Here is a 20,824-nt window from a genome sequence, read left to right as displayed (position 1 = left end):
AATGGCACCCCACTCCAGTACTCGCCTGGAAAATCCCATGGACGGAGGAGCCTGGTAGGCTGCAGTCCATGAGGTCGCTGAGAGTTGGACATGACTCAGTGACTTCCCTTTCACTTTTCACTTTCCTGCATTGGAGAAGGAAATGGCAACCGACTCCAGTGTTCTTGCCTGGAGAGTCCCAGGGACGGGGGAGCCTGGTGGGCTGATGTCTATGGGGTCACACAGAGTCGGACACGTCTGAAGTGACTTAGCAGCAGCAGCAACAACAATTAATGCGACCTGCTTTGCTCATGGAAACGTAATAAGGATGGGATGAGACGGTGGGCAACAAAGGCCTGGATAAACACAAAAGGGTGATACACAGTGCAGGCAAGCTTCCTCTGGGCAAGCCGGGGGGCTTCCGTCCAGGCTGCCCACTACGTTGGCTGCTGTCCCCCGTAGCTGGAGACTTTGCACCCTCATTGTGTCTGAAATTCCCCCTGGAACTTATCTATATGTTCCTGAATCCTCTGGACTTATTTATAGTCATTAAAATTTTCTCGGTTTTATAAATCTATTTTATTTATTAAATTCTAAATTAGATTGTTATTCCTTTCCTTCCAGTTCCTTCAGGGGTGTCCAAACTAGGGTTGCCAAGTTTTGCAAATAAATGTTCATGTTTGGGATCGCATGTACACCCGTGGTGGATTCATGTAAATGTATGGCAAAACCAATACAGTAATGTAAAGTAAAAATAAAAATTAAAAAAATAATAATAAATGTACATGATACCTGGTTCAATTTGAATTTCAGATAAACACCAATACAGGTTTTGTATAAGTACATCCTGAAGATACTTACATGAGACCCATATTTGTTGTTTATCTGAAATTCAAATTGATGGGTAATTGTAGTTTATGGCCACTTCATCCCTATCGAAATTATAATGCTGCTACAACTCCTTACCCTGTGGGCTTGGTACTCCCTGTCTTTCCCTCTAGGTCATTTTCTGCCCTTCTCTCACTGCTCTCTTTCCCAGGCATCTGACCTTTAGTGATTCTGTCACTCCCTGACCTTTGACCTCTGGTTGGGCTCAGCCAACAGTATGCCCTGGCAGGAGGTCTAACGTGGGAGCGGGGAGAGAGGTCAGGATGTTAGCCTGGGAGACCTCCTGGCAGAGGCCCGTGTTCCCGCTCTGCGTGACCCCTGCCCCGTGGCTGCAATCCCTGCTGCATTTCCAGAGGTACCAATCTACCAGGTACAGGTCTTTGGCGGTGTCCCCATCCTTCCCTTCACCAAGTCCCCACCTCTGTGTCTTCATTAAACTCTCCTAAGTTATCCCTTTGAGATCTCTTTCCTGCCTGTGTTACAATTTCTTGACCGAGTCAGCCTTTCCCTCGCTTGCATGGACTTAAGCTCCCCAGAGGCTGATTTGCACCTCAAGGTGATATTCTTGCTATTCCCACATCCTAGAACACTCTTGCTTCAATCAAGGCCAGCTTCTTTGCATCACTGGGACATTAGCTTAAGTATCACCTCCTCAGAGAAGACTTCCCTGACTACTCTACCTAAAATTGTCCCATCCCACCTAGTCCTCCTCTATCGCAGGAGTCAGCAAGCTCCAATCTGTGGGCCAGATCAGGTTTGTTTCCATGAATAGGTTTTATTGGACTTTTGATACACTTATTTAAGTAGTCTCTGACTTCCTTTGCTGTGATGGGAAATATGAGTAGTTCAGACATGGTGTAGGAAATCTAAAATATTTATCATCTGGCTCTTTAAATAAAATGGTTGCTGACCCCTGCTCTTTCATATTAAATTGTTCTATCATCTTTATACATAATTCTACCAATACCCTTTATTGTCTTATGTATGCATTTGTATATTTAGCTCTCTCCTTTTGTTTGTTTGTTTACTTGAAGGTGTGTTTCATGACATGCCCACGAGCATGCAAACTCCGTGCTATCTGTCTGGTCTTCCACAGTTTTCCTAGCATCTCAAGCAGAAGCCGAGCAAGGGCTCAGTAATGATTATGTACACAGCCAGATACCTGGCGGTAGAATGTTTTAAAATACTTGCTTATTCACTTGTTTGGCTGCACTGGGTCTTAGTTGCACATGGGATCTTTAGTTGAGGTATGTGGGAGCTAGTTCCCTGCAGGGATCGAAGCCTGGCCACCCACCTTGGGAGCTCGGAGTCTTAGCCACTGGACCACCAGGGAAGTCCCAGGAGGTAGAATTGCATTCTCTCTGGTCTCAGCTCCTTCCTGAAGATCTGGGGCTTGCAGGAGGGGATGGTCAAGCATTGGAAGTAGGCTGAGTTTGTGGCCAAACGGGAAGATGCTAAGCAGTAAGAGCACATCCCAAGCCAAGTGTTTCCACTTGAACAGCCAGTATGTTTGGGAGAATCGCATCAGACTCCAGCCATCAACTTTGTGTGCCAAGGCCAGCTCCCTCAGGACCAAGCATGTGGTGGACAGAATAATGCCCCCTAAAGCGGTCCACACCCTAATCCTCAAAACCTGTGAGTATGTTACCTGACATGGCCAAAGGGGTTTTGCAGATGTGACTGTCAAGTGTCTTGAAATGGGGAGATTATCCTGAAATATCGTGTGCGGGGGAGGGCAATGTCATCACAAGAGGGAGAAGGAAGGACAGAGTCGGGAAGAGGGGATATGATGGCCAGAGCAGAGGTTTGGGTGATTTTGTTGTGAGGGAGGGGCCGTGAGCCAAGGAGTGTGGGCAGCCTGTCGTCCCAGGCTGGCAGAGTAGGAGAAAGTGGGGCTGTGGGGTCCCCAGAGCCAAGCACTCCTCTCTCCCCTGATGCCCTCCGCTCCCCTCCAGATTCTGGCTAGAGCAGATCTGCTGCTGCTGCTAAGTCGCTTCAGTCATGTCCGACTCTTTGTGACCCCATAGACGGCAGCCCACATCCTGATTAAGTACCATAAAATAAAGCCATGAGTTGTCTTTTGCTGTTGTTTATAACAACAGATTTAAAAAACAAAATAGGAGATGCAAACTGTTCATCATCACTCCTAAACATCTAAAAAAAGTTTTCTTGCTTCTGAGTCAGTTTCTAGGTCTTCCTTTGTGTGCAGTCTGAGTAATGGGTAGATAAGGTCACGTACACACTCCTGTATTCAAAATGGATAACCAACTAGAACCTACTGTATAGCACATGGAACTCTATTCACTGTTATGTGCCAGCCTGGATGGGAGTGGGGTGTGGTTACATGTATACGCCTGACTTCAAGGCTGGCTTAAAACTCAACATTCAAAAAACTAAGATCATGGTATCCCCTCATGGCAAATAGATGGGAAAACAATGGAAACAGTGAGAGACTTTATTTTCTTGGGCTCCAAAATCACTGCAGATGATGACTGCAGCCATGAAATTAAAAGACGCTTGTTCCTTCGAAGAAAAGCTATGACCAACCTAGACAGCATATTAAAAAGCAGAGAGAGACATTACTTTGCCAACAAAGGTCTGTCTAGTCAAAGCTATGGTTTTTCCAGTAGTCATGTATGGATGTGAGAGTTGGACCATAAAGAAAGCTAAGTACTTTGAAGAACTGATGTTTTGAACTGTGGTGTTGGAGAAGACTCTTGAGTGTTTCTCGGACTGCAAGGAGACCAAACCAGTGAATCGTAAAATAAATCAGTCCTGAATATTCATTGGAAGGACTGATGCTGAGGCTGAAACTCCAATACTTTGGCCACCTGATGTGAAGAACTGACTCATTGGAAAAGACCCTGATGCTGGGAGAGAGTGAAGGCAGGAGGAGAAGGTGACCACAGAGGAAGAGATGGTTGGATGGCATCACCAACTCGATGGACCTGAATTTGAGTGTACTCTGGGAGCTGGTGATGGACAGGGAGGCCTGGTGTGCTTCAGTCCATGGGGTCGCAAAGAGTCAGATGTAACTGAGTGACTGAATTGAACTGATACCCTAATACAAAATAAAAAGTTTGAAGTTTGAAAAAAAAAAAAAAGAAATATGAAACTAATTTGATCTAATTTGAAAAGGACTAATGTGACCTGAACTGGGTGCCCTCTCAGTTAGGGTTTGATTACAGATTAAAGAAAATTCCTTAGATATTTTAAGCCAGGAGATATTTAACACAGGGAATGAGTCCTTATGAAAGGTTGGAAGTACTAGAGGAAAGGACGTCCAGGAATGAGGGTCCAGAGCTGCCTTAACCAAGGAACTTGGCTCTGGGATAAATCAGGAAGGTAAGAAATCAGGAAGCAGGGTTCAAACTGCTGGCTCTCAGGATGCACTCTCTTAGCTGTGTCGACAGATGAGAAAGGTGCCTCTGTAACCAGAGCCAGGCTGCATGTGGGAGACTTGGCCCCCAAAAACATGGATGCCCAGGCTTGGCCTTTCGACTCCCAAAATACTAGTCCCCTAATACTGAGATCCCTGCACCTCCAGCAGGGCTACCACAGGCGCACCTGTAGGGGAAGCGGTCCATAGCACGGGCCACATGAATGATGCATCCCCAGGTGAAGGGCTCAGCATCCCTGCCTTGCAGGGCTGTACACGGTGATCGGGCTTTCAGGACACTGCTTACCAATAGAAATAGAAGCAATGAAACTGCAACTCTACTTTCACTTCACAAATTGCACGTGTATGCTGTATCGCCTCAGGGGTGTCTGATTCTGTGCGACCCCATGGACTCTGACCCAGCAGGCTCCTCTGTCCATGGGATTCTCCAGGCAAGAGTACTGGAGTGGGTTGCCATGCCCTCCTCCAGAGGATCTTCCTGACCCAGGGATCAAACCCGTGTCTCTTACATCTCCTGCATTGGCAGGCGGGTTCTTTACCACTAGCGAGAGAGCCACAATCACACTGGAATCCAATCTGTAAGGCTGGGAAACAGATTTCAGTTTTCCAAAGACTGAAAAACTATACTTTGAGAAGACATGCCAAAACAATGACTTTGAAACTTTTTTGACCTCAGCCCACACAGAAAATACCTGTTTCTTTGCAACTACACACATACACATACACACACACATGGGCTTTCCCAGGGGCTCCGTGGTAAAGAAACCACCTGCAATGCAGGAGACCTGGGTTCGATCCCTGGGTGGGGAAGATCCCCTGGAGAAGGGAATGGCAACCCACTCCGGTATTCTTGCCTGGAGAATCCCATGCACAGAGGAGCCTGGTGGGCTACAGTCCATGGGGTCACAAACGGTTGAACATGACTGAAGCAACTGAGCATGCACGTGCACAAACACACACACACACACACATACACACACATGCACACACAAACTAAAATAAAATTTTAATGAAAAGCAGTTTTTTTAAATTATTTATTCATTTGTTTGTCTGTGTCAGGTCTTCGTTGCGGCATGTGGGATCTTCCTTGTGTCATACAGGGTCTTTGGTTGTGGCACGTGGACTCATTCATCTCACGCAGGCTCCAGAGCTCGCAGCCTCAATATTTGCCCCATGTGGGCATGGTTGCTCCACAGCAAATAGGATCTTAGTTTCCTGACCAGGGATCAAACCTGGACCCCCAGGGAAGACCCCACGTTTAGTCTTAACTTGTGCAATGCACTTTGATGTTTTTTCTCCTGTCCTATTCTGTCGCAGTCCATGTAATCATATCTGGTTCTGTTCTATTCTAGTGCAGTCTATCTATTCCATTCTGGTCTCCTCTACTCTACTGAATGCTACGGGTTAAGGTTTTACCCAATTGAAAACCCCATTGAAAAGGAGGATTGATTGGCTATTAGGAAGAAGAATGGATTGTGTATCATATTTGCCCTAGAGATGGATACTTTTCAGATGGGAGGCAGGCAGGTTAGAAATAAGAGGGAAAGAGAAAATATTCATAACGTTGCTACCTGGAGGATGAAACACTGAGACACAGAGATGAGAAAAGGGGATTTTTAAAAACATTTTTGTGGTGTATTACTCCCCTTGGGGTTTTCTCCAGAAACTCCACTAAAAATAAAATTACTTTCCCTTTCACTCTATGTTGCTACCAAAGTGTTTATCTGAATGCCAGGACTCAAGGCGAGCCCAGTGAGTCAGGTTCCCTGCAGTCACATGTCATTACAGAGGGAGGACACACAGATGGAGCTTCAAGCCAGCGCCTCTGATCCGTCCTTTAATGGAACTGACATCCAAAGGCACATCCCAGTGGTTGGGTTTTCACAAGGATGGAGAACAGAAATCCTGCCATCCGCCCCCTCCACTCCTACGCCCTCAGCTCTGGGGTATTTTTCAGCTGTGAGTCAGCAATTGCACTGAGCTGGCCGCACTCCGGCCACTCTTCCACCCACTCCCCAAAGGTGTTTGTCCTCATCCCCGAGGAGCACGCTAGTCTCCCCAACACCCAGCCCCCATCACGTCCGCTCTCACAAAGCTGCCTTGTCATTTGCATGGGCAGTGACTCACCCACACATTTTTTAAAAATTTCCCAAGTATTACATGAACTTTTGCCCCTATAAAAATGAGAGCATTACAGATAATAATAGCTAGCGTTTGCTGGGTGTGCGGAGTTTGCTAGTAAATGCTTAACAACTGGCTCTTTAAGAAAAAAAATAAAAGCCCTCATATATAGTGTTTGCTGATTTCCATGGTGTAAATACTCCTACCATGTGATTTCAAGCAACCCACATGTTGTCATGGGAAGAGGACCTAGGAATGGATGCCTGCAACTGACTCTCATGAGCTGGCTCCAGCACGCCATCAGATGCGCCCCAAACTCTATAAAACCCCCATGTACATCATCTGGTTTAAACCTCACAGAAGTGTATGAGATCAATGGTATTGTCATCTTTGTTTAGAGGCAAAGAAATTGAGATTCAGAGGGGTTAACTACTTTCCCCAAAGCCGCACAGCTAACAAACGGAGTTCAGACTCCACCACTTAGTTAGTAGTTGTGTGACACTGAACAAATCACTAAGTCTCTCTGTACGTCGTTTTCCCTTCCTTTCAGTGGGAGCTAACAGAGCTCTCCTCTATCCATGTGAGATACGCATGGAAAGAAGCGTCTGGCCCAAGCTTTACAAATGCACAGAATTCACCAACATCTCACGTGCTGTGTGCTGTGCTGTGATAAGTTGCTTCTGTCGTGTCTGACTCTTTGTGACCCTATGGACTGCAGCCCACCAGGCTCCTCTGTTCATGGGATTCTCCAGGCAAGAACACTGGGTTGCCCTGCCCTCCTCCAGGGGATCTGCCCAGCCCAGGGATTAAGTCACAATCACATGACTTACATCTCCTGCACTGGCAGGCAAGTTCTTTACCACTAGCACCACCTGAGATGTCCAACATTTCCTACGTTTACTCAACGAATATTTATTGGACAACTCTGTATATTAAGCCCTGTGCTGAGGTCTGGTGATCCAGTGGTAAAAGGGACACATGAAGCTCCTTATGAAACTTACATCCTAGATGAAAGACTGGCAACAAACAAGGTAATAAGTTAGCAAGATAATTTCACCTGGAGACAAAGAGGGTGGTCAGCAATCTTAGATGGGGTGGCCAGGGACAGCCTCTCTAAGGAGATAGCTTTTGATTCGAGGCCTGAAGGATAAGCAGGAGACAGACCTGCAAAAAGAAAAGGAAAGAACATTCCAGACAGGAAAAGCTGCAAGTGCAAAGGCCCTAAAGTGGAGACAAGTTTGATGTTTATGAAGGACAGAAATGATGAGGAGGAGGTTGTCAGATCGCTTGTCTGAGGCTTAGCTCCTTTCAGGACACACACCGGGCTCCCTGCTGGGTGCCCGGCCCAGAAGGACGGAGCAGAGTGAAGGCCAGTTCCAGCTCTCCTGACAGTCCCACACTTTACCTCGGGAGCCTCTTCCTCTTTGGCCTAGAGACTGGAAAACACGGGGCTGGAACCTCCTTCTGTCTTCTATCCCAAGAGCCCTCTGGCATGAGCAAAGTCTACAGATAAGAAGCCTGAGGTTCAGAGAGGATTATGTGATTTTTCCCAGAGTCACAAATGTGAATGTTGACCTTTCTCCTACTCTGACTTCAGAGCAAGTCAGATGGGCGAGGTGGTGCTAATTTCCCTTGACTGAGGTGAGGGAGAGAGCCCTGGGGTCTCCAGCCGGAGATGGTGAATGGTCCAGGGACCTGGAAAGCTGGCAGCAGCTGACGCCCTCTGCTGGCTGCCACAGGACCATCCTTGGGATGACTGCCGGGAAGAAAAGGTACCAGGTAAGAAGGCCAACAACTCTGCTGCCCCACCTCACTGCCCACCTGGAAATGCCAAGGTGATCCTAGACGTGAGTTCAAGTGCTGGGTTCCAATCTCAGGTCAAGGACTGGGCAACTCTGCAGCATCATCTCTCAGGGGCTCTTGTCTCTTCCCTGTTGATCAAAGAGGGTGGAAGCAGTCTGTGAAACAGCAAGACCACCCACCTGTGCTCAGGTCTCAGACCAGAGGTTCTTCATGCAGCAATTTATAGGAGTGAGAGGAAGAAGGCTCCCTCTTGTAGCACCATCACAACCATTGGACTGCAGACGGCCCGGTGTGTCCCTCCTGTGACTCTCCTAGAGTCTTCCCTCCCCTCTCTCCCTCTCTCCCTCTTTCTCTGCTCCACCCCTCCCTTCCACTAGAGCTGGTTATATAAGAATATAGCCTCCCCAGAGCAGCGCCCCCCCCCCACCGCAGCAATAATCCTTCATGATTCATTAACTAGAATTAGTCTCTTGCTTCTTTCCACCCTGATCACTGGGAGGGGAGATGGGACTAGCAAGACTGGCTGAAATGTTTTTCAAAGGATGGGCCACAAAATGTGGATCAGGAACCAAATTAACAAATGGCAACCAGTCTTTCTAAAAAATAGAATAGAAAATACCGGCACACGTTGCTCCTAGTAAGCCCAAGTGTAATTTTGTAAAAATCGTTTCAGCTGGTTGCCTGCATGTGAGTGTGAGAGGTATACTAAGATACTATGTAAAATTTATTTTCTGTGGATCCTGGGTGAAAAGAAAACTAGTAACTTAAATTGTTTGGGATAGAATTGATGATGGACAAATAGAATGACCAGGAACTCTGCTTAAACATCATTTTCTTGGGATTGCATTACCACGACTTCCCTGGTGGTCTAGTGACTAGGACTCTGTGCTTCCAACGCAGGGGGTGCGGGTTCAGTCACTGGTTGCGGAACTGAGATCCCACTTGCTACACGATGTGGTCAAAACCTAAAAGAAAAAGAAAAAAAAAACTATGGCTCTCCAACTCACACTGCTGTAGTATCTTAAAACTCTTATGACACGTGTGATTATCTATTTGCTTCCTGCCTTCCTCCCTTACTACACTATAAGTGGTAGGAAGCCAGGGACCAAGTTTTTTTGTGTTCACAGTGGCCCCCTAACTGAAATGCCTTCAAAAGGGCAGGGTCTGGTGGAAGGTTTAGAACCAGATAGATCTGGTTCCAACACTGACTTTATCTCTACTGTCAATTAACACCAAGTAGATCACCTCATCTCTCTAAAACCCTGTTTCCACATCTGTAAAAGGGGAGCAATCATGCCCACTTTGCCTAATTCTAAGTTGGCTATTCATAACAACAACCCAGCTCAGACCCTAACATAACAGAAGACCATCAGTGCACATGTGTTAAATTATTGAGTGGGTTCCCCTTCCCACTTGGATAGTCTTTGCTTTCTGATAATTGAGGACAGTTTGGTTCACTTGTGTTCCGTTATCATTATCTGGCAACCACCCATGAACTTTGAACTTTGAACTTTGAACCAGAACTTTGAACAGGGCAGAGTGGGGATCTCATAGTACTTGCCCCATAGGACACAGAGAGTATAGAATTACATATTTGGGGAGCACACAGAGCATCGCCAGGCAATACCTGGTGGTTCATACACATGAGTCATCATTTGTGATAACGACTGACAACGGGGACAATGGAATTTTGGCTGGTGCCCCCAGAATACTCCCCTGGCAAGTTCCCTCTCATTCTTTCTTTGTCCATTTATCAGATTTGTAGACACAGCAAGCTCTTCAGAGAAGAAGGGGGAGGAGAGGGATACAGCGATAGATAGATGGATGATAGAGATGGAGAGACAGGGATAGAAGTGTAACTACCCATATTCGCCCCTTGCCACAGCCAAGCACAGCTAAGTGTTTCACATGGATTTTCCCCACATCAATCATGTGAGCCTCCCAAGGACACTCCGAGATGTGTTTTATCATTATTATTCCATTTCACAGATGAAGAAATAATTTTTAGAGAGCATAATCGACGGATCGTCAGCAGCAAACAACTGTCAGCATCTGCTAGGTGCAGGCAGGAAGCTAGGCTCCCTGGAAGCAGCCTCTATGCCTCTTATGAAGCTTAGTGTGGTCCCACCTTCAAGGAGCTTTCTCTAGTGAAGAGACAAGTCCTTTCATTCATTCAACTACCCTTAAGCATCCTTTCGGCAGCAAGAACAGAGCTTAAGATTCCTAACAGGTTTGTGCCCTGTGAATGGCACCATCTGGACTGGAGAGATTCTTGTGGGGCGGGGCACCCTCCAAGAATTTACAGGTCAGCTTCAGGAAGAAGGAAAGAAAATTGGGAAAAGTAAGCAAGAGAATGAAATGGCAACCTACTCCGGTACTCTTGCCTGGAAAATTCCATGAATGGAAGAGCCTGGTAGGCTACAGTCCTTGCGGTCGCAGAGTCGGACACGACTGAGCAACTTCACTGCTTTAGGAGGAGACAGGAGCAACCCAAGTACAGAGAAGCAAGTAGCTTTCCTTTCCCGAAGCTCTGGGTCTCTGCTCCCAGTTTGTCAGGAGCAGGGCAGAGGTTTCTGCCAGGGAGAATGGGATAGGATCCCGGAACTGTGTTGGAAAGCCAGCGGGTCTTCGACTCCTCCCTATCCCGCCGCCCACCTCCGGGTCCAGAGGGGATGCTCCTGTAGAGAAAGAAGGGAGGACGCAAAGCCCAGGGTAGGGGCGCGCGAGCAGGGCTCACCGTTCCTTTTTCAACTTCCGTTCCCCACCGCACCGTCCCCGATCTGACCTCGTGCGGTGCCAGGAGCTGGTGGAAAGAACTGGTGCCGAGCTGGGGCAACCGGAATGAGCCAAGTGGCATCAGTGGAGAGGACAAGGCAACAGTAGGGGAGCCTGCCTGGGGGAGTCGTGCAGAGCCGAGCGAAGAGGTTAGAGAGGCGAAGGATCGGTCAGTCCGCGCACCGAGCTTCATCGCCTGGATCCCCGAGTCTAGAGTCCTGAGCCTCCAGAACTGGAGAGGAAAGGTAGGAGCTGAGAGCGCTCCAGCAGTTGGTCCTGAAGCACGCGGCATTCGGGTGCCCGGTCCCCTGCTAGAGCGCGACCCTACCAGAATGCTCTGCCGCAGTCAACCCCACCCCGGGAGCGATCGCGCCAGCTGAGCAGCACGAGCCTAGTTCCTGATGCCTCCGAGTTCCCAGCGTCCCGGGTGGGGGCAGTGAGGCCCTGCCTGGAGTTGGAGAAACCAGTTAAGCTGGAGACGCTGCGAGACCCGCCCCTCCTCCCCGAGACGCGCAGCTGCCTTCAGGGAGATTCTCCCAGGACACCTTTGCACCTGGAGTCATTCGCCAACTCGCTGCAGCCTTCGCCGGGCAGCGCGGACAGGGGCGCATGGAGAAGCCGCCCCCCCCCACCCCAGCACTCTGAGCGCGCAAACTCGTCGGGCCCGGGCTTCATGCCCCGCCCCCCACTGACTCTCCAGGCAGTGACCTTGACCCTGGTGCCCCTCGTGTGCGCCGTGGGGGTGGCGGGCAACACCATGGTGGTCCCGGTGGTGGCCCGGAGCCGCCACATGGTCACGTCCACCAACTGTTACCTGGTGAGCCTGGCCACTGCGGACCTGCTGGTGCTCCTGGCGGCTGGAGTGCCCGCTGTGACCGAGGCGGCCTCCGCCCGGGTTTGGATCTTCGGCCACGCCGGCTGCCTGGGCATCACCTACCTGCAGTACGTGGGCATCAACGCGTCCACGGGCTCCATCACCGCGTTCACGGTGGAGCGCTACCTCGCCATCTGCCGCCCTCTGAGCGCCCAGGCTCTGTGCACGGCGGCGCGGGCCAAGCGCATCGCGGCGCTGGTGTGGCTGGGCACCGGCGCCTCCTGCGTGCTCTGGCTCTTCCTGGTGGACACGCGCGAGAGCGCGTACGCCGACGGCGTGCAGGTGCAGTGCGGCTACCGCGTGTCGCGCTCCCTCTACCTGCCTGTCTGCTTCCTGGCCTTCGCGCCCTTCTACGCGCTGCCGCTGGGCTTGGCCACCGTGTGCTACGCGCTCATAGCGCGCGTCCTCTTCGCGGGGCCGCTGCCTCCTGGCGACCCCGGACGGTCGGGGCTCTGTGCACGAGGGCGGCCCCGCTGGCCAAGGGCGCTTGTCTTCCCGCGGCAGGAGGAGTGCCCTCAACTCCCGGAAGCAGGTAGGGCCCTCCTCCCCTCTCTTTCAGACCCCTGTACTGAGCCTGCAGCAGATGGGTGGATGGCACCTTGGGCCCTTCTGCAGTCAAAAATGTAGTGAAAGGGTTAGTGGCTCAGTCGTGTCCGACTTTGCGACCCCATGGACTGTAACCCACCAGGCGCCTCTGTCCAAATTCTTTACGCAGGAATGCTGGAGTGGGTGGCCATTCCCTTCTCCAGGGCGGGGGTCTTCCCCACCCAGGGATGGAACCCAGGTTTCCTACATTGCACGCAGATTCTTGACGGTCTGAGCCACCAGGGAAGCCCTCTGGAGTCAAGCTCAAATCCGGGTCGTGACACTTATTGGGCTTGTTTTGGGAGAGATCACTTCTGCCTTTCTGAGCTTGTTTCCTCTCCTGTTGTAGGAGATAAGGGCAATGTGCAGCACTTTGGAGTGCCCACAGAAATGGAATAATTCATTTAGAGTCAATGTCACAAACTTGGGCTTTCCTCGTGACTCACGTGGTGAAGAGTCTGCCTGCAGTGCAGGAGACCCAAGTTCAATCCCTGGGTCGGGACGATCACCTGGAGAAGGAAATGGCAACCCAGTCCAGTATTCTTGCCCGGAAAATCCCATGGACAGGGGAGCCTGGCAGGCTACAGTCCATGGGGTCGCGAAGAGTCGGACGCTAAAGGCTAAATTCATGTTGATTTATTATTATACTTCCTCAGTGAGTCCCTCCACCATAGCCCGTATTCCCCTTCTTCTACTGATGAGGAAAGTGAGGCTCAGAGAGGTGAAGTGACTTTCCAAGACAATTCCACACCCTCTGGTGCTAAAGCTGCTTCAGTGGACAGTCTGAAAGCACAAGAGGAGAAAGGATCCTGGGGAGGAATCCAGCATTTACTGAGTGCTTGCTGTGTGCCTGATTATCTGATGGTTCCTGAAATCACTCCTGTTCGGGAGGTTTACTACCTGAATTTACGGAAAAGGCAACAGGCAGAGGGGACAAGGGAGGGACCGAGGTGACACGGCAGGGGACCTGGGAGCAGGAACCCAACTGCCCATCCCTGTATCTTCACCCCTGTTCCAGCAGTTTCACCATACCACGGGGGTTTCCAGGAATAGAGGTAGGAGGACCTCTCTCTGGGTCCAGCTGGTCTTTATCTTCAGCCTGCCACCCCGACCCACAGCTCGTGTGGGAGGCGGAGGCACCTCGTCCTGGCTGAATCACTCCTGAGCCAGGCAAGAACCATCTGTGCCATCTCCCTCCCTCTTGGAATGGGCGCACTGTTGGGGGGGCTCTTCCAACTGCCCCCAAAAGCCCCTTTGGCCCATCCTGCTTGCAGACAACTTAGATCAAAGTAGTTTTTAGAGGGAAGGTGGCAGGACATGGGCTGAACAAGTCTAAAATAGAAAGTTTTGGTTCCAGACAAATGCAACTCCTGTCCTCACACTTATTTACTACTGTTTCTGTTCTCAGGCTCAACCCAGAAGGACTGGGATCAAAATCCTGCCTGAAATATGCTGTAGGTGAAACTTCTAGACATAAAAAGAGTATCCTAGACCTAGGTTCTAGCCCCTAGCTTTGTTAATGTCTTGTTGTGTGGCTTTGGGTAAGTCACTTCACCTTGCTGAGACTTGATTTCTTCCACTGGAAAATAAAAATAATTATAGTGTCTATCTACCCCAGTGGATGGTAGTAAATATAAATCTGACGTATAGTAAGTGTTCAATATATGGTACCTATTGCTATTGTTTTGTTGGGGCATTTATGTTTTATTTTTATAACATTGAGTTTTTACACCAACTCCGTGATGTATCGTGTCATCATCTCAGAGGAAACTGGGTCACAGAAAGGCTGCCCAAGGTCACAGAGTTGGTAAGTGACAGAACCAAGATTTGAACCCAGGAAACCTGGCTCCAGGACCCACCACACTGCTGGTATTTCTCACCCAAGTGAACGTAAAATAGAATGGAACAGGATCTGAATTTGGTACAGTCAGAAGTCAAGACCTTCTAGGGAATTCCTGTGATTTTTCATGGTTCCTGGAGAATATTATATAACATGAATTTATTGACTCAGCCAGAGCCAAGTCTCTTAGGAGAGGAACTAAACTCACAGACTCTAAGAAGTAATTGTACTCTGGAAAACCAGGCTAGCTTCTGCCTTGATGAGAAAGTTATCTCTCCCTTGTTCCCCAGAGCAGATTGAATGTATCCAGGGTTTGCTGGTCACAGAACCGGTGACAGGATTATTTGAGCAGTTGCAGCTCATTAAGCTCATCAAGGACTATTTGAGCAGTTGAAGCTCATAACGTTTGCCACCATGTTTGGTCTCTGGAGGGGTCACTGAGGACTCCAGGGTCCGGGGCTCATGGGCGCTGCTAGCCTCCGCAGTGTTAGTGATGTCCCGGCTCCCTTGACAGCCGCCCCCTTGTGGCGATTTCATTCCAGAATTTAGAAACTGCATCTTATGAAACGCCTTCCAGCGTGCACTCCTCTTGGAGGCTTCATTTAGTCTGTGCTTTAAGGGAAGTGCTGCGGAGATCTGAAGAGTTAGGAAGTGAAGAGGAGGGAGCAGGGAGGGGCAAACAGGTGGCCAAGAGCAAAGGCAGGAAGGAGAATCAGAAGGGAGGGGGCAGGGTGAGTGAAAGAGCCGGAAGGAAGCATGTGGCTGGGTCTGTTGGGGAGAAGTGATGTAGCTGGAGAGAGGGACAGTCCGAGGCCAAACAGCTGGTTTGCATTGGAGCAAGGATTCTAACCCAGCTGTGCCCGCTCTGAACCTCACACAGTTGCAATAGTGGTAGTAGAGGTTATGTTAGCAGCAGCAGCAGCAGCAGTAAACCCACAATAAACCTGCAAAAGCATCTCTCCTATGGCTGGCACTATTCTACATTCTTTACTGGCATGAACTCCTTCAGTCCTCGTGTCCACCTATGATGACAGCAGTACCGTGTCTCCATCCTATAGAGAAAGGGCCTGAAGCTCAGTGGATGAGTGAATTTGCGTCCAGTATGTGGGAGCCGCCCATTCAAAGGCTTTGGAGGTGGATTGGAGCTGGGAGGTTTCCGAAGACCTGAGCAGAGCAGAGAAGGATGCAGAGCGGTTTTCTTGGTGAGGATGGAGTTGAAGTGAGGACATGCGTGCAATCACAGATTGGCCAGGCCCGGACACTCTTGTGTTACAGAGAGACCTGGAAGCCAGGATTCTCCCTTGGCACCCACGCGTTTCTTGTTTTCCTGTCTCACCCAGCAGGTCACCAAGAGGCTGGCCATGGCGGTGGTCCTTCTTGCTCTGCTGTGGCTGCCCTACCGCGCCCTGGTGGTGGTGAATTCCTTCCTGAGCCCGCCCTACCTCAACCTTGGCTTCCTTCTCTTCTGCCGCCTTTGCATCTAGATGAACAGCGCCGTCAACCCCATCGTCTATGCCCTCATGTCCCAGCGTTTCCGGGAGGCCTTCCATGGACTGTTTCAGTGCCACCTGGCCCGGCCCAAGCCCCTGCCCCAGGAGGCCAGCCCTGTTTATGACAGCGTCATCGGAGACTGTTCCCAGGACAGACTGGGCTCTTGGAGGAAACCAGGGAGTGTGATGTCCATACAGGAAGGGGATCCTGCCACTTCACGGCGAGAGCCCCCCCCCATTTACCCCTATTGAGGTGAAGGGGTCTCCATGCATCGGAGACATGGGGTTGGAGGAGAGAGTGGTGTCCAGGGCTGCTCGGGAGAGGTGCATGAGCTGTGCACTGCGCAACCCTAGGGATCTCTGTTTACATCACAGACAGCCTAGATTTGTGTATTTAGTAAAACAGTTTCAATAAATATACAAATATTTAAATAAATATACAAATTCAATAAATATACAAATCTAAGAGATGCTCCCAAATATTTATTATATGAATAAATGAATGAATGAAAATGAAAGTTGCTCAGTCGTATCTGACTCTTTATGACCCCATGGACTATATAGTACATGGGATTCTCCAGGCCAGAATACTGGGGTGGGTAGCCTTTCCCTTTCTCCAGGGGATCCTCCCAACCCTGGGATCGAACCTAGGTCTCCCCCATTGCAGGCGGATTCTTTACCAGCTGAGCCACAAATGAATAGATAATGAATAAAAACAAATTTTAATCCTAATACTCAAGACCCGTTGCTGAGATCTGGCTTCCAGTTTGAGGAAGATTTGAGATGCAGATTGTGACTTGTTAAGTTCTTTGTTGGCAACAGAAAGTATCTCTGGCTAATGAAATCAGAAAGGAATTGGTTGGAGCTGGAAAGAATCTTAACCAGGATAACTCCAGGGACCCACATGGCAGGAGTTAATGGGCAGTGACTTCATGGCATCCATATCAGAATGAATCAACTCCACCTAGACCAGAAGTAGGATGGGTAGCTTAATGGACCATCATTCCATGGCTGACACTGACGGTTATGTGGGCTGAGTGCTGCTCCGTTCCTGTGGGCACCACCCAGCAGTCTAAAATGGACAGATCCCATGAAGTTGTGCAGTGCACAGCCTATGTGAGTGTATATGGTAGACCTTAATGGGAATAGGGTTGTTCCCCAAAGAAAAATGGAAGTGCTTGTTATCAGGAAAAAGTGGTATAGATGTCAGGAGGACGAAACAAAAGCGATCTGCTAAGTCGCTTCAGTCGTGTCCGACTCCGTGTGACCCCATAGACGGCAGCCCACTAGGCTCCTCCGTCCCTGGGATTCTCCAGGCAAGAATACTGGAGTGGGTTGCCATTTCCTTCTCCAACACATGAAAGAGCGAAACAACTAACAATAATAGATATCCATCACAGAGGAGTCGACCCAGATTAACAGGAGCGGGAGCCTTCTGCCCCGGTAACGAAGTTCACCTGCCCTCAATGGCCGCTGATCTGCGATAATACCTCCACCTTGTGGCCACAGTGGAAACTGCATTATCCAATATCTGCTTGCTCGTCTGCCTTTTTTATTGGTTTCTTCTCTTTCCGATCTGCCCTCCAGCCATCTACCCTCCAGCCATCTACCCTCCTCTCCCACCCCTCCGCTACTTCTCCCCTCCCCTCCCCCTAGACTCCCTGACTAATCATCGCCTCCGAGGACCAGTCCCTGAGCTCTGTGATGACAGGCCTGAGGCGTGGAGTTGGAGACCTAGAAAGCTATAAAACTCAAGACCCCAGCCCCTTTCCCTGTTTCCCCCTCATTCTTGCAATATCTTTCTACATTTTATCTAAATTTACACAATCATATGTATTTTATGTACATAACTTTATCTAAACGTGTATATGTAAAAAAAACACATAATTATGCTTAATAGATTTGTCTTATGTTTTATTTCTTTAAAAAATACTATGTGTGGACAATGGTAAAAGTCTTTATTGAATTTGTTACCATATTTCTCTTGTTGTTATAGGCTGGCTTTTTGGCTGACAGGAACGGGGCCTTCTAGCTTCCCGACTAGGAATCTAACCTGTGTCCTCTGCCTTCACTCCCCACTGCTGCAGCAGGGGCCCCAATAAAGCCTTGTCTGAATTTCTTGTCTGGCTTCTTATTGATTCCTATTAATTAAGGAGACCAAGAACCCTGGTCGTTAACACTTTGTTACACAGTCATAGAAAACTAATACAAACACAAAGATCTTCACAGTTTTTGCCCAGTGCCATAGACTGGCGGGAGAAATGTCAATCACCTCAGATGTGCAGATGACACCACCCTTATGGCAGAAAGTGAAGAGGAACTAAAAAGCCTCTGGATGAAAGTGAAAGAGGAGAGTGAAAAAGTTGGCTTAAAGCTCAACATTCAGAACACGAAGATCATGGCATCTGTTCCCATCAGTTCATGGGAAATAGATGGGGAAACAGTGGAAACAGTGGCAGACTTTATATTTTGGGGCTCCAAAATCACTGCAGATGGTGATTGCAGCCATGAAATTAAAAAACGCTTACTCCTTGGAAGGAAGGTTATGACCAAGCTAGATAGCATATTCAAAAGCAGAGACCTTACTTTGCCAACAAAGGTCCGTCTAGTCAAGGCTATGGTTTTTCCAGTGGTCATGTATGGATGTGAGAGCTAGACTGTGAAGAAAGCTGAGCATTGAAGAATTGATGCTTTTGAACTGTGGTGTTGGAGAAGACTCTTGAGAGTCCCTTGGACTGCAAGGAGATCCAACCAGTCCATTCTAAAGGAGATCAATCCTGGGTGTTCATTGGAAGGACTGATGCTAAAGCTGAAACTCCAATACTTTGGCCACCTCATGCGAAGAGTTGACTCATTGGAAAAGACCCTGATGCAGGGGGGTATTGGGGGCAGGAGGAGAAGGGGACGACAGAGGATGAGATGGCTGGATGTCATCACCAACTGATAGACATGAGTTTGAGTAAACTCCGGGAGTTGGTATGGACAGAGAGGCCTGGCGTGCTGCAATTCATGGGGTCGCAAAGAGTCGGACACGACTGAGCGACTGAACTGAACTGAACTGATAAATTCCCTCTTTTTCCTCTAATATTCTTGTCTGCACTCAATGCTTCAATCCTACTCTTTCCAAGCCACTAAACCAGGCAGCCATGCAAGGCACATTTTTCTGATTGCTCCCCTGTGAGATCCAGGCTATGGCAGAAGGCTTTCTCACATGTGAAATGCTCAGTGGGCATACTCCCCAGTGCATTTTCTGATGTTGAGTGGGAACAACAGCAGGAAGAATAAGGGACTATCAGCCTCTAGTGTTTCTGCTGCTGCTAAGTCGCTTTTGCCTGTCTGACTCTGTGCGACCCTATTGAGCTAGCCCACCAGGCTAGAATCCATGGGATTCTCCAGGTAAAAACACAGAAGTGGGCTGCCATGCCCTTCTCCAGGGGATCTTCTGGATATAGGGATTGAACCCGCATCTCTTACGTCTCCTGCGTTGACAGGCGGATTCTTTACTTGTAGCGCCACCTGGGAAGGCCTTCTGATGTTCCTAGAGGTTTAAGAGAAGCATAAGGCCTGGGGAATCACTTGCATTTGGGGGGACATTTCACAGTCTGTCATCTTCACTTCTCATCTGTAGTCTTCGATGAAGTTCATTGCACCTTTTCTTTTTGTATTAATGGTTCCGGGCAATCCCCCAAGCCCGGTGATGACCCCAGAAGCTCCTCTAAGGAGCCCCCGCTGTGGGCGGCGGCCGCGGCGCCTTATTGAGAATGTAGTCCGGAAAAGCGTGGACCGCCCCTTGGGGAACCCTGGGGAGGACGGCCCGGCGGCCTCTTCTGCGCACGCGGCATTGCCAATGAGCTACCTACCGTGCTATCCAGGTTTCTGCCGAGTCCGTGTTCCAGTTCTGTAGGCTGTTCCGGGGAGAGTCCTGCAGCGTCCGGAACCCGCCCTTCCGCGGTCACCTGGGCGAGGCGGGTGCACCCGCAAGTTAAAGGGTTGGCAGGGAGCTCTGAGCCCTCGGGGCCTGGGGCGAAGGGCTGGGCGGAGCTGGCCTTGGTACGCGGATAGTGGACTCGCTCTCTGCCCGCATCCCTTTCCAGGGACGCCCCGAGGTGGGTTCCCCTATGGTCGATGGTCGGGAGAAAGGCGACAGGGGGCAGAGCTCCTGACTTGCAGGCCTCCTGACGGGCGCTCCCTGCAGCCCCCCCTTTTGAAAAAAGAAGGTGCTCTGAGAAGGTGCACGGTTTGTACATGGCTAAAGAAGGCAAGGCAAGAAGGCAAGGCAAGAAGGCAATGGCACCCCACTCCAGTACTCTTGCCTGGAAAATCCCATGGATGGAGGAGCCTGGTAGGCTGCAGTCCATGGGGTCGCGAAGAGTCGGACACGACTGAGCGACTTCACTTTGACTTTTCACTTTCATGCATTGGAGAAGGAAATGGCAACCCACTCCATTGTTCTTGCCTAGAGAATCCCAAGGATAGGCAGCCTGGTGGGCTGCCGTCTATGCGGTAGCACAGAGTCGGACACGACTGAAGCGACTTAGCAGCAGCAAAGGAGGCAAGAGGAGAAGGGGGCAGCGACAGAGGATGAGATGGTTGGATGGCATCACTGACTCAATGGACATGAGTTTGAGCAAACTCCAGGTGATGTGCAGGGAAGCCCTATGTGCTGCAGTCCATGGGGTCGCAGAGAGTCGGACACAACTGAGCCAGTAAACAAATAGCTAAAATCTTGTCCCCAAAGTTCCACTGATGCAACTTAGATCTGCAGCCTGTTGGGCTGGATTGAAGAGTAGTGGAAAACAGCAGGGAAGGGAAGGAATATTTATTTATTTATTTATTTATTTATTTTGGGAAGGAATATTTATTATAGAAACAAGTATTATAATCATTGTATTAGTTATTTTATACTGTGCATACATTGGAAGAAAAAAATGTGAGCTTCAGTTGGTGGGAATGGCCAGGAAGCAGATTTGACCGGAAAAGATTTCAGGGGGCTGGGGGGCTGGGGTGATGTCTGCTGTGCCGCATGAGGTTTTAAGAGCACGATGTTTGTGTGTAGACCAGGTCCTGTC

At 49.5% G+C, this 20,824-nt stretch overlaps 1 protein-coding gene across 1 annotated transcript; it reads left to right on the top strand.

Annotated features, from left to right (window-relative positions):
* On the top strand, positions 11,640-16,067 carry LOC102169608 (thyrotropin-releasing hormone receptor-like). The gene is given in 3 exon segments (XM_018056907.1): positions 11,640-12,286; positions 12,288-12,372; positions 15,609-16,067. Coding segments are annotated over 3 exon segments (1,131 nt in total). The 3' UTR covers positions 16,008-16,067.

Source organism: Capra hircus, chromosome 13 (assembly GCF_001704415.2).
Source record: "Capra hircus breed San Clemente chromosome 13, ASM170441v1, whole genome shotgun sequence".
Classification (NCBI taxonomy): Eukaryota; Metazoa; Chordata; class Mammalia; order Artiodactyla; family Bovidae; genus Capra; species Capra hircus.
This window is presented reverse-complemented; position numbering and strand designations above follow the sequence as displayed.